Source organism: Aphelocoma coerulescens, chromosome 27 (genome assembly GCF_041296385.1).
Source record: "Aphelocoma coerulescens isolate FSJ_1873_10779 chromosome 27, UR_Acoe_1.0, whole genome shotgun sequence".
NCBI classification, from domain to species: domain Eukaryota; kingdom Metazoa; phylum Chordata; class Aves; order Passeriformes; family Corvidae; genus Aphelocoma; species Aphelocoma coerulescens.
Window position 1 is genome coordinate 3,563,786 of NC_091040.1, and position 14,519 is coordinate 3,578,304.

The following is a 14,519-nucleotide window of genomic DNA, read 5'->3' on the forward strand; positions in this document are numbered from 1 at the left end:
TCAGCAGTAAAAAAAACATCTCTGTAAGATCATCACTGTTTTCAGCACAGATCCTAAACACAGCCCCCTAGCAGACACTGGGAATAAAATTAACCCTACCCCAGCCCAAACCAGTACACTGCTCTTAGAACAAATCAGACACATCAGGGGAGCAGGTACAAGGTGTTAACTGGCATCCTGTACTTAGCCTGAATCCTTTGCTGCTGCTTTCTGAACTCAAGCATCCGTCCTGAAACGCTGGCATTGCAACCCTACAATGAAGGTAGGCACATCTAAACCAGTTTCTTAAATTGGTTCAGTCACTTCCAGCTTCAGGTGCTCGCTCTGCCCACACCTGGGCCAAAGGGGGTTCTGTTCAGCATCCAAGCCCCAAGCTGTACATGTACAATCTGAGCTCATCTGTGGAAGTGTGACAATACTTCACACACTGCCCAGGAATTCAGCTTTTGACATGATCAAGAACTTTGCTTCTCCAACAGGTTGTTTATTTTTCCATGATGCAGCCTTTCCCAATCAACTTCCAGCTGTCTCAGAAGAATTTTGCAATGTCACATACTGCAGTGTGAATATAACAGCCTGAATGCTGTGGTGTGATCTCCTGCAAGCAGCCAAAACAAACTGATTCTTAGTATTCTCCTACCAGAGACTGATAAATCATTCTGGTGGCTTGCCTTTTTCAGTGATAAGAATACACTGGATTCACACTACAGCATTGTTCAGGGATTCAGTGATGACTCTCCAGGGAAGAATAACAAGCCTACAGCTCCATCTGGTGAGTCAGCCAGCCAGCGACACACAGGAATTGGAATTAAAACACACAACCAACACTTGATAATTTCCAGGATTTATTGGCAGAAGAATTTAATAGGAAACTAATTCTCACCAGCAAGTCCTTAAAAGACACCTCTCAGGCTTGTTCTGTTTCTGGTTTTACTCATTGGTGAAGCCCAGAAAGTAATTTTAGAAAAACCTCTGTGCTAAACTAAGAAAGATTCCACTAGATAGTCTCTCTGTGCTAAAACATCATAGTAAACTAGCAGAACTAATATAAAATATAAAAGAAGGTTGAAACTCCTGCTTCTACTTCTGCCATCAGAGATTTAATTAGTTCTGGACAACAGAAGGCAGCTCAACGAAAGTATCTGAATGATGAAAACAAACATTGCTAATATTCTTTCTGCTGTTGTTCTTTGCTGAGGAGGAGGAAAATGTATTTGACACAAATTTGTTTTTCAACTCAGAGAGCATGCATTACTCTTATACACAGTGCTTTTCATCTCCAAGGCCTTTTATGAAGAGTAATTCTCACATCACCAATCATAATTACTGGAGAAGAAAAGGGTGTCCAATTTTAATACAGGCACCCAAAAATGGAATTACAATACATCATATTGTGGCTGCTACTTCTGCATTCAGATATTATTAATTCTAAGTTTGAAATAACTTAATGAAATGCTCACTTTTCAGCAGTACAACATTCTCTCACGAAGTGGTTTCTGGCAGTAGCCAAGGTGCAGAGTTGCATACCAGGTACAACACTTGCCAACACTGTAGTCTCACTGCAGGACCAAAGGATGAAAAAAACCCTATAAAATGTTATTATTTTTGCTTTTTAGTTACTAGTTTTAGTTTAGTTTGCTATTTTTAGTTACAGACTTCTTTCCTGTACTTATTCATCAGCTAAGAAAGAGTTCAGTGTAAGTGAATTTAGTTTTACATGGATCATCATTTTGCCTATCTGAACTTTCATCTTTGTTCCTTGTTGTAAAGTATGAGTAGCTTCTCACCTTCTCTCTTCCTCCCCCCTCTAACTTCACTAACTCTTAATGAAAAACCCTAAGCTGTTGCTTTTTCTTTCACTGTGCTAGACTTGGCAAGGTAGAGACCTTCATTCCATGATAGATGCATATTTTATAGACACCATCCCTTCTCCACGGTACTAATTACACAAAAATTACCACACTGCTGTTCAGGACAAACATATTAATGTAAATCCTGATGACTCTATTTTAGCTGTGGCCAAGGAGTTTCAACTCCAAAAACACAGTGTTGCTGTTTGCAACAAACAGTTCTTTTAAAATGTATCTTCCTAAATTAGCATTCTTGCAAGAAACATCTCACAGCAAAGGGCAGGTGCACAGCAATTTCAGAGGAATAAAAAGTTCTATTTCTTCCAATACTTTTCTCAATTTCGTATTACATGGAAAGAAAGCTCTCATTCCCATGTTTTATGCAATCTTTCCTTCTACAATCAGGAGAAATTTAGAAGTATACAGCATATCACTATGGATTAGAGGCATACAAGATCTTCTTGGCCAGCTAAAACGGGCAGAGGAATTTGAACATGACTGTACTTGGAGAGCAAAACTAAAAGAGGAAGGGTATGATCCATTAATAGAGCAGTGGGCTGACATTCTAACTATTTTTAGCCTGCTCTAAAAGCAGAAATGGTTTCATTACTGAGTTGCCTATCAGTAATTTAAAATATATTATTGTCTCACCTTCCAAACTAATTTATAACATTGTCTTACTTATGCCTCTCCACCCTCGTATTACAAAACATTTGCTAAACCAGTTTTATTTTACTAAGACAAATGAGCCAGAGTTACCATAAAAGTGACCAGTGTCCCATGAAGCAAAAGATTATATTGAATATAAGAACACATTCCCCCTTGTTTTGATTTTTAGTGTTTCTTGATAGTGACAACTACAGAAACACAGCCATAAGATAAACAGACTCAATTTTAATAAACCATTCTGGTTCTAATCTGACAACTACCAGCCTTCTTACAATCTATCCAAGAGTAACAAAGGTCTAATGCCTGATGGCTTCTTAGCTCTTTAATGGACTGGAATTTTGACTTCCAAATAACAGATGAAAGACAAAGTGCATCCACATGAATTTCCCTTTTTTTCCCCCTTAGTGCAAATAGGTGTTAAGAACACATGGTGTGAGACAAGACAAAAAAAATCTATGTTTATAGCAAAAATTTTAAAAGGGTAACTTATAAATTAGACTGCAGTATGAAAAGTCAGTATTGTAGAAAAGGTAAGGCCAGTATTCCTATTTCTAAACCCACTACTCCTATTTCACACAACATGAAATTAGCAGCTAGGAATTTTGAAGAAGCAATTGATTTACTCCTGATTAAATGAATTAATGGGAGAAGCAGACAGGTATGTAATTAGCTAGTGGAATTGACGACTGCTTTTTATTACTGAACCATCGTGATTCAAGGCAACACTGAATACTGACTGACAGTGGAGATGTGACAGGAAACACTGTGTAGAGTGGTCCCAGTCGTCACTTTGAAGGACACACTAGAGAAAAGGCTACTTGAAGTGGCAGCTCCCTCCTGTGGAAGGAGCAACAAACAGTAAGACTGGTGCTCAAGCAGAATAACGCAGTTTAACTTCAAGAAAGTTACCTTGCTACACAGAACTTCCCCCTGCCACTCCCACATCTCCAAACCACACAACCCCAGCAACAGAAGTAAAACACTGTATGCCCGTCCTTTGTGATTTCTGATTACTAAACTGAGCAGACGAAACTAGACCTGGGATCAGGTGTCACTAAGACACAGTGTTTCTGTTTAAAACAGTGTTAAGATTTTTCATTCTAGAACTACATTAAAGCACAGGTAAGAATGGAACACAGTCCCCCCGGTTTGTGATGGTTTAACCAACAATCCCAAGTTTGCAGTGGGAGATGATCTGCATCAATACAGTGCTGTAACTCACAGGCACACATTTACACACTTAGGCACAGTGCAAACAAAGTTCCCTCTCCCAACACTGCAATGACTCATTTCATCTGCATGGCAAACAGAATCAAGACATCCTTTATTTTAACAGAACGTAAATATTTCCTACACAGTGTGGTACATTACAATGCTCATTTCTATTTAATGATACCATGCAAGCAATCCAAGAAGTCAAGAGTGTTCTTCTGCAAACTGCTTTGTAAGCACACCTGTGCTGGAAGTAATCTGCATGTGTGGTCATTCCATTCTGTGTTACTAAACAGTGATAGTAGAGAAGAGATAAAGACACTGTAGTTTCATACAAGCTTTGAAAGCCATTATATTCAGATACTTAGGACTTAATTATACATCCACCACAAGCACTTCTAAATACTAATATTATTTCTTCCTTGTTCAAGTTTTTCTCTCAGCATTTGCTCTTGACATTTTTTTCTAGTATGATTTCAGAATAAAAATAAAAGTACATTTAGTAACAGACTATTTCATGTCAATTGTAACAGCGAGAGATACAACTGTTCTGGGAAACACAGTGTGCATCAAGCATGGGCTCTGAATGGCTTTACTATCACACACTGCATATTGCATAAATCCACACAAAACACTGCATGCACTTCATTTTCTAAGTGAGTGCATCTGTGCATTTGTATATATGCTGCTCCATTCCTTGAAGCTCCTACATTCAAACTTTAGGCACCTGTGTGTATGAAAAAGAAGCTTTAGAAATTACAGTGCTCCTATTAAGAGCAAGTGAAGAGATGTGTTGGGGCTTTGAGAAACTGGGGCTCTGGTGAGATTAAAGACAAACCTTAAATAAATCACATTCAATGTCAATGCAAACCACATATGCCATGGAGTCTGCAGGGGCACTGAAATACATGTGAAGACAGATGTAATCACTGGAGTTACCCCTCTAAAAACATCTCTTTATGGCAACAGCTCCAAACAGTGACACAATTTTGTACCATCTTGAAAGACAGTCACAGAGTTCAAGAAAGATACTTGCAATAGACAAGCAGGAATTCTGTCTCGCTTTAGGTTGGTGGTCGCAATTCGGGTCTCTAAAGCACCTAAGACATCCTCTAAAGGTTTGAGAAACTTAAAAAAACAATACTGCAGTGCTCTGTTCTAGGGCTTGAGCTTGCCCTCCTTCACTAATCTCTCATTGAGCTGGCAGAGCTGCCTCAGGAAGCCATCGTTGGGGCCAATCTCTCGCTTCTGCCGGACAGTGCAGAGGGCAGACTTGACATCCATGTTCTGCCGGAGCATGAGGTAGGCGATGACCAGCGTGGGAGAGCGGCTGTAGCCCTCACGGCAGTGCACAAACACTTGTCCTGCAGGGAAGACAGGTGACAAATTGGGTTATAGTGGAATGTATGTCTGAAAAGCAATATGAAACAGCTAGGATATAAAGTGTATTAATATTAGTCCTTTTGCAGCTTGAGAACTGTGAATTCCAAATGCTACAGGAGACATGGAGAAGTTGGAAGAAAGGTGCTGTCACTCTGTTAGTAGCTACACAGTCTGTGACCAAGGATAATGCAAAAGAAAAAAATAATAGGTTGCATATCAAACAATCTCACTAAAACATATTTGCTGCTATATCACAAGAGTCAAACTGTGTCTATTTACTACACTTCTCCAGTCTTTGGTGGTTTAGGCAAGCTTTGCTCCTAAAGGTGACCAGTACCAAAGAGCATGAATAAAAGAAGTTTAAAATACACTGAAGACAACAAGTACACTGTTTGCCATGTACTGCATCTCTTCAAAGACATCCAGCCTTTTTGCTGCATTGCTGCCAGCTGCTACACTAACTCCATGTTGCATTGTACCCAGCTACTTCTCCAGCTATTTAGGAAGCCACATTAACACTCAAGTAGCTGGAGCTACCACTGTGCAGAAAACAAGAGCCAGAACTATCTAACCATGCTGTTCATCAGCACCAACAAAATGCTTCCAGCTGATTGATTAGGGAACTCCTTCTACATATTAGGTGGGTTGTATTGAGTTTGCATGGCAGCATTTTGGTGGTGGAGGGGCTACAGGGGTGCCTTCTGTGAGAAGATGCTGGAGGTTTCCCCTATGTCCAAAAGAGCCAGAGCCAGCTGGATCCAAGATGGACCTGCCAAAGCCAAACCAGTGATAGTGGGAGCACCTCTGGGGTAACACATTTAAGAAGGGGAAAAAAACCTGCTGCACAATGGCAGGTGAATGAGAGGAGAATATGTGAAAAAAACTCTGCAGACACCTAGGTCAGTGAAGACTGAAGAAGGGAAGGTATTCCAGGCACGGGGGAGAAGATTCCCCTGCAGCCTATGGGGTAGGCCGTGGTGAGGCAGGCTGTCCCCCTGTGAGCCATGCAGGTCCACAGCAGAGCAGACATCCCCCTGCAGCCCATGGGCAGTGCCAGAGCTGGGGGATACGCCCAAAGGAGGCCACGACCCCATGGGAAGCCTGCACTGGAGCAGGTTCCTGGCAGGGCCTGTGGCTCCATGGATAGAGGAACACATGCTGGAACAGGTTTTCAGGCAGGACTTGCTAACCTGAGGCAGACCTGCACTAAAGCAGCCTGTTCCTGAAGGACTGCCCCCCATGGAAGACAGGACCCACACTGCAGCAGTTAATGCAAAGCTGCAGCCCCTGGGGGGGCCTCACACTGGAGAAGCTCTTGGATGTCTCCTGTGGGTGAGACTGGAACAGGGGAGGAGAATGAAGAGGAAGGAGAGGTGAAAATGTGCATTGACTGCAATCCCCATTCCCTGTCCCCTTGAGCTGCTTGGGACCAGGAGGTACAGAAAATAGGGAATGAAGCTGAACATGGAAAGAAAGGACAGGTAGAGGGAAGGTATTTTAAGGTTTGGTTTTGTTACTCATTATCCTACTCTGATTTGATCGGTATTAAGTGAAACTAACTTCCTCAAGTTGAGTCTGTTTTGCCTGTGAGGGTAATTGCTGGGAGATCTCCCTGTCCTTATCTTGATTGACCCTGGAGTCTTTTGTTGTATTTTTCTCTCCCTGTCCAGCTGAGGAGGGAACACGCTGGCACGGCTTGGTGGGCACCTGGTATCCAGCCAAGGTTAACCCACCACGGGAGTAAATCCTATAGTGAGGTATCCAAAAATAAAAAAGGAGGCCACAGCTCCCTTTGAGAAATCTAACCTGATTTTATTGTTTCTCAGCTGCTTCTGCTTTGACATGCTTTTCCAGCCACAGCAATTTTCCCCTTCCCAAATGCAGTGGGACATGTGGCCCCAGCCTACTCTCCAAAGTAAATTGGTTTTTGAGACAAGAAAACATCTGAACCATACACACCCACTCTTATCATAACCACAACTTGCTTTGAATCACCCCAACAGAAATCCTGTTACTCATTTGCCTTAAACAGCAAAAGCTTCTCAGCTCAAGGCAAACCACTAGCATGGTAAAGAGCTAAAACAACTAATTCTCAATATTTCTTGAGAGCCTGTAGTAATAAATAAGCAAAATTTAGAGATTCTTGATTATATACATGGAAGAGAATTGACTTTTCTGCAAATGGTCAGAAGCAAAAAGGTTTCTGGCCTTTCTTTGTGAAAGGCAGTGTCTGAAGGCCTTCCAGACCTGCAGGATACCAGACCTGCCTTCCAGAACTTCATGCACTGCAACACTGAAATGAAATGGAGGGAGAATACTATTATACCCCTCTTCTCTTCATTATCCTTACTCTACACTTCAATGTCAAACAAAACAAACAATTTGCAGCAGCCAGTTAATCTCAAAACTGGCTCCAACATCACCCAGCTCCGAAGCTCCTCTTTGTTTACCACTGTTAAGAAAACAGTGCTGGGCATGGTAGACAAAAACAACTACTAAGACTGAAAGAATCAGCAAACAGAGCTGCTGCAAATTCAGACTGACTCTGCAACTACTGAGATCAAACTGAGCAGGTCCAGTCAAGGCACAGCAAACCCTTCCTTCCTCTTGCAGCCTGTTCCAGTGAGTCACAATGCCAACTGCAAGAGTTGCATTTCGATTTTTAGAATTGTTCATACTCCACCAAACTGGATGTAAACTTCATTTTCATCTGTCAAAACCCACATCACAGCTCCAGTTCCCCCTTGCCCATTTCAGAGGAAAAACTTCTAGAATTGTGGCAGTTCTCATTCCTCCTGTTTAATGCTCAGTCACGAAGCAAGAAAGAAATTAAGCATGTGTAGAAATAACTGGTATGTTGAAATAGTTAGCACAAACACCATCTGTCCCACTGCACTGTGTCCTAGGATTTCTGCTCTGAGGAAACATACTATAGAGAAATGTGGCAATAAACAACATTGCAAATATAACCTTCAGCTTTCCTGCAATCCTAAGAAATAAAGAGGCAATCGACACATAAAATAATGTAATGACTTAATGTAATAAAAACTGCAAGGTGACAGTCTCTATTCTTATTGTACATTTGGAAAAAACCCCATGTAACAGGTTATGTGAGTACTCTTCAGCACCTGCATTACTTGTATCACTTCTGCCTTTAAATTTCTAATATCCTTAAACAACTTTTTGACCCTGAACTTACTTTTTAAGAAATATTTTTAATGTGCTTTAACACTTCAAAGGAAAAATAAAAACATATCTTCCCAAAAAGAAACTGTAATAAGATGCAGCAGCTGTTTCCCATTTCGAAGTTAACCCTGCAGTGACAGAGTTCCCTTTGCCATGTACTGGAGACCTAAATGTATAAACAGAAGACTAAGCTGCCTCATTGTGTATTCTCGTGTCTTTGATGCAGGGCCATTATCTGAATTTTTCACTTGGTTGTTCTGTTGATAATATGAGCAAAGAACCATTTTAAACAGTAAATTGCTAAGAAACATATGCAGTGCACAGAAAACACGGTAGAAAGGTATTTCAGTTTGCCTTACCATCCTTCTGGGAAAGGGCTTTCTCAATAAAATCAGCTGCCTCCTCAAAATAGCGACTGAGGTTAAATTCCTGTGTATCGTTAGCTTTAATGCCATGGTATCTGATGCCTGTGCCTTCATAGAACTCTGCATTAGTGTTCACATGCATGAATGATTTCCCCTCTGCTGCATTGAGAACATGGGTTATCCCCAGACGCTGCAGCCTCATAATGTTCTTGGCTATGAACCTGTGTGACAAAAAGTGTCAAGAAAATAATTAGATTTTGGTGAATCATCTCAGTATTTATGATGCTCTCAGAAGGTATCGATAACCAAACCCTTTGATTTTTTTTTCTGTTAATAGATGACAAATATACTGTGCCCAAGAGTGAATTAGCTAGTGGTGATAAATTCACAAAAATATTTAGAGCCATGGTGACTGCTTGTGCATGGCAGAACGCTGCTTTCTTGGCTGATGTCTGAGGAAAGCACACATGGAAGTGAATCTGCTAGATTCTACTATGGCTTAAAATTGTAACTTTCTGAACATAAAATTCTGACCAAAGTAGGAAAATACTGGGGATGACAACACATTAACTTCTGAGATTAACTGTTATCCACATAAAATAATTTAAAAGCCAGTTACAAAAAGCCTCTACTGTCAAGTACCAGTGTTCCAGAACTTGATAAGCAATACTTGCTACTCTAGCAGACAAACTGACATTTTAGGGGGCAATTTTAAGCACTGTGAAACAGCACTGGCTCCTTATCAGGCCACAGGAAGAAAGTAACTGAGTAAATGTTACTGCATCTTCAAAAGACTCATCTGAGGTCTACTAAGAGGTGTAGTCCTATGCCCTGTACTATTCAACACCTTTGAAGTAGTGGAAAGATCTGTCAAGGCTATCCAGAGGCCAGCAACACAGAGATATAATTCACTTTTGAGACTCAATGTTTTCACCACAATTTTCAGTGTCTTGGCTGAAATCAATATCTGAATGTAAAAGAACCCAGATGAGTGATGTTTAAGGTGCTGAAGTGCTTAAGAAAGCATTCTGTACTTTTAAGTCAGCAAAGTCCTTTCCAACTCCTCAGTTTTTCCAATAATTGTAGCAAAACCACCAGCTTCCATCTTTAGGTGGCTAAAAGAGCGACCTACCCTATTAGTGAACAATTGAGCTGGATGCTACACAATAATCATGCCTCTCAGGCTTGACAATGACAATTAATTAGATCCAGTAATAATGCCATAAGCTTTGATAAAAGCTCCAGGATGTACAATGGCAAACAATCCATCTGCTCAGTAACACAACTGATCATGCACAAATCTCTGCTTGTGCCCTGGAATGCAATCTATAGTAAGAGGAGCTAACCATTAAATAGTATGAGGAGAGCATTGACTCCTTTTTGCCATAAACCCACTACTTTTCATTCATTCTGAGTCAGATTATTTCCATATGTCAGTCACAATATTTGCCTCCCTTTCCTGGGAAGAAAAAAAACCCCACCATATCTTTTATCACACTACATGGTCTCCTAGTAAAATCTAAGCCCCATTGGTCAACATCAGCAGAATGTGACAGAAGGCTTTAGCTGAAGGATAACTCAGTTCCTGCACACTTTGTGAAAAGAGGTAGCCTAGACAGATTGTTTTTAAAAGCAGCTTTCAGTATGTGTCTAACTGGATATGGAAACAGAAGTATTTTTTAAAAACTCCCTACAGCTCAGCTCATAAATTGCCAATACAAGAAGTCTTAATATTAAGCTGAACTCCAGATAAGCATTTGTGCAGTATCATGTTGGACAAGTTTCTGTGAGATGGCAATGCATCCAGGGCTTCTGGCTGGGCACTTAGGTAATCAAAAAAATTAAAATAAATACCCAAATTAGTCTATTTACATCTATATGAATCTCTGAGTCCATTCACTCAGAATTTTGATGTAATTCGAGGCCATGAATAACCTGAGAATTCCTTTCTTCCTGATGACTGCACACCCCTTAAATTCTAGTGTAAGCAGATGAAGACTTATGCATGACTGAAGCTTCAACATTTTCTGCTGTCTGTGCCAAGCAACTATGGCAATGAACCAAGTATTTGTAAGACTTCATTACCCAAACAAATGCTGACAGATTTTCCATCTGGCAGGACATCATCAGTGCCAGGGGAGAAGTTTCAGTGTCTGGAGAATTCTGCTTTCAACACAAAAATCCTACAGAGCAAGGCCAAACCAAAATGTGTTAATTCAGCAGCGAGTGCATACACTTAGTAGGGTGAGAATATGGTTTAATTAATGCTATATAGATCAGCATATATCTGATAGTGTTCAGGATCAACAGGAACTCCCATTCTGAAATTATGGTTGAATCTGGCAACAGACTCAACAGGCTTCCCTGGAGGCAAAGTCATTCCCAGTGAATGATTTTTGCAGATTTTACAGATGATTTTCTTACATAGCTAGAGGTGAAAAAGAGAGAATTTGTATGCCATTTGTTTCTCCCTTTTCAAACAGTCCTTGGATCTCTCTCATCCTTAACATTTCATTACAGCTGCATCATGTTGGATGTTGAAATGCTAGCTCCTTCAAATAGCAGAGAGATGCTAACATCAGCTTCATCTGGTTCCTGAAAAAAAATCACAGAATCTTGTCCATTCTCAATATGGAAGATTTACAGTTCCTCATCCTGTTGAGTAACACTAGTAAGAAGTGTTCCCTTTGAACAGAGAGGAATTATTTAACCAGCCACAAAACATAGGTTTTGGAGAACCATTCATCAGCAATTAAGGATACATGAGGCTATGAACTATAGGCATATAGAATTATAAACAAACAAACCAAGTCTTTAATGGTAAAAAATGCCAGCCTATTCACACATTTTAATTTGCACTGTCCAGTGCATGCAAAATTGTTTTCTCACCAACGCTTCCCTCAGAGTCACTAAATTTAATATTAATTTTGGGCGAATCCCCTCCATACTCCTTACAAAACACCTGCACTTCTGGCACATTAAGAACAAAGAACTAGTTCATGGGTTACCCACATACATTAAAGCTGACAGAAAAACTAAGATTGGGCAGTCATAACCAGAACATTTTTACCAAATACAGTTATGGAGACATGGCTAGAATTGTTACAGGTTCCCAGGAAAAACCCCACAAACAAATTCCCTCAGTCAGTAGTTCAGGAATCTAAGCCTGCTCATTTTCAGGCAGAACACTGGTTTTCACAAGAATGGTTGTTCTGGATAAAAAGCCTACCACCCTCCAGTGTGCTGACTGCTCCCTCTTGCCCCCATTTTGATGTCACCTACAACCCTGCTAAAAATGAATTATTCCAACCCTTCTGGTCAGATTAAAATGTTACACTGAAACACATCTTCACTTATACAGAAACACAAAATGATGTGCACTTGCAGTGCATCCCAAATTGTTCTTTTGCTACTGTTTGAAAAATATATGATTGTGCTAGTCTATCACCTATACAATTCTTGTCTTAGGGATATTACATTTTTACTCTTGTCTTCACAAATTTTGTCTGATCTTCTTGAGAGGTTAGAACTGCCTATGGTAATGTGGAAACCCATAATTTTCAAAATATGTTATCATTTTATCTCTGCATTTTCATTAATTTTAACTTTCATGTATTGCCTGCAAGATTGATTACTTTGGCTCTGCTTGAAGTCACTTGACAGATAAACTGTTATTCTGCACTATGACCCAATTTAATCTCATCGGCCTGAATGTCTCTGTTGTCATTTTTACCTAAAGATGAGTTACTCTTAAGGAGAGACAGCAGCTCCCCTGTGCAAAATATTCTAAAAGGTAACCAAGTTTTCAGAAGTTTCTGAATCTCACTCATAGGTTTTAATTTTTTCCTGTGAGCTCCTGCTCAAATTATATTGTTTTTATATAATGTATTGGAATGCCAAACCCCCTGATCTGGCTCTGTGAATTATAATTGTTATAAAATCTGTTGCTTGCTATCCTAAACGTGACCCTGTATTGCACACGAGTACAAGAGCAGGGCATGAAGCTCGAAATGATGTGAAAACAGATTCATATTCTTTCAGAATGACTAATACAGCAAATGCTACTTACAGTGCAGTATATACCCCAACTCCACTGGATACAAAGAATCCTCTTAAGAATTAATATTATTTCCAGTTCAAGAATATCAAAGTTCACCACACAGTGACCAAGTCTTACTGGAAATCCATCTATTGCACTAGACCTCAGCATTACCTTAACTCTCTGTGGATGCTTCAAAGATATCATTGCCTCCTAAGTCTTGACAAATTAAGTAGATTGTCTGTTCCTGCTGTGAAATAGTTTTTTCAGCCACAAAGTTATTTCTTGCTTTAGCTGCCCTCCACAACTTTTCAGCATTCTTTTAAAAGCACTGACAATACAACTGCACGTTGTCTGTTTGTGCCACAGCAGCTGAACTGTTCTTAGGCTACAAACTGCAGTGGTGCTTCAGGTATTTTTTGTTTGTCAGTTATCACATAAAAAGTCCTTCTCAACAGTAAAGCTTTCCACTAGACAGAGATTTTCCATTGTGCGACTTATACACGCATTATCTGTTCCTGGACACCCTTGCATCTGAACATATTAAAGTCCCTACTCTATATTTAAGATAGGTTACTGAACAATGAAAACGACTCTGTAGTAGCTAACTGCCTCCAAAGTTATTTTCTAATGATTTGCTGCGCAAATCAGCTTTTAAGCTATGACTTCTTTTTTTCCAGGTCACTGTTACAAATATGAAGGAGATGGTGGCTGTCAGACACCAGACTGGCTACTGAGAGAATGATTTCAGTCCCATCTCTAGACGTGCATGTCCTGCATCAACAGGCAGTAACAAATATAATTTGGTTTGGTTTAGGAAAAAGTTAATGACAGCCTATGATCTTGACTTATATTTCTTTAGGAGGTACAAGCTTAAAATAAGAACAGGAACCCAGTATACTACACATGTATTAAAAAAACAATCCCAAATTTCACTGGGAAAAAGTGTACAAAGATAGACAAAAAAGGGAAAAGAGAATCAGCAGGAAAGGACAGGGTTGGAACAGTTAATTGAATCATGATGTGGTGCAAAGAATAAACCCCACAGGGCTCGCAGAGATCCAGCAGATCCCGTCCTGCAGCTTGGCTGCCCCCGGCTCAAAGCGCCAGGAGCCGCTCGGTGACCGCCCTGAGCCTCACGGACCGCCCGGCCCGGCCCGGCCCCCTCCGCCCGCCGGACACCGCACCCGGCCCGGCCCGGCCCGGCCCCCTCCGCCCGCCGGACACCGCACCCGGCCCGGCCCGGCCCGGCCCCCTCCGCCCGCCGGACACCGCACCCGGCCCGGCCCGGCCCGGCCCCCTCCGCCCGCCGGACACCGCACCCGGCCCGGCCCGGCCCGGCCCCCTCCGCCCGCCGGACACCGCACCCGGCCCGGCCCGGCCCGGCCCCCTCCGCCCGCCGGACACCGCACCCGGCCCGGCCCGGCCCGGCCCCCTCCGCCCGCCGGACACCGCGCCCGGCCCGGCCCGGCCCCCTCCGCCCGCCGGACACCGCGCCCGCCGGCCCGGGCCTGCTCCGCGCCCCTGCCCGGGCCCCGCTCGGGCGCACTCACGCGTTCCCCACGTGGATGCGCGGCACCACCTCGTTGCTGTGCGCGCTGGGCAGGCTGTAGCAGCCGCTTCCATTAGCCAGGAGGTCGTTCAGCTCCTCCACCGAAATCTGGTAATCGGCCATGGCCGAGCCTCCGCCGCCAGCCAGAAGCCCCTCGGCGCTGCGGCTCCAGCCTGGCCCGCTCCCGCCCCGCCCGGCCCCGGCCGCCGCCTCATAGGCGGGGCCGCGTCAGCTGCCGGGCCCGGATCGCCGAGAGGAGCGAG

General features: G+C 42.2%; 1 protein-coding gene across 2 annotated transcripts; it reads right to left on the minus strand.

Annotated features, from left to right (window-relative positions):
- Nucleotides 1–3,826: 3,826 nt before the first annotated feature.
- DUSP3 (dual specificity phosphatase 3) lies at nt 3,827–14,460 on the minus strand. Of its 2 annotated transcripts, none has more exons than XM_068996272.1 (3): nt 14,258–14,460; nt 8,660–8,886; nt 3,827–5,095 (listed from the first exon to the last, which is right to left on the minus strand). In XM_068996272.1, the coding sequence occupies exons 1-3, from the start codon at nt 14,377–14,379 to the stop codon at nt 4,890–4,892; spliced, it is 555 nt and encodes a 184-aa protein (XP_068852373.1). In that variant the 5' UTR covers nt 14,380–14,460; the 3' UTR covers nt 3,827–4,889. The 2 variants fall into 2 exon arrangements, with proteins under 2 accessions (XP_068852373.1, XP_068852374.1); XM_068996273.1 differs by having other exon boundaries at nt 14,287–14,417.
- Between the last annotated feature and the right edge of the window lie 59 nt (nt 14,461–14,519).

Excerpts from the sequence above, each read along its gene's own strand:
- DUSP3 (XM_068996272.1), bottom strand. The coding sequence starts at position 14,379 with ATGGCCGATTACCAGATTTCGGTGGAGGAGCTGAACGACCTCCTGGCT. Across the intron at positions 8,887-14,257 it reads CGCATCCACGTGGGGAACGC|GTTCATAGCCAAGAACATTA; the intron begins GTGAGTGCGCCC and ends TTTGTCACACAG. Across the intron at positions 5,096-8,659 it reads AGCCCTTTCCCAGAAGGATG|GACAAGTGTTTGTGCACTGC; the intron begins GTAAGGCAAACT and ends TCTTCCCTGCAG.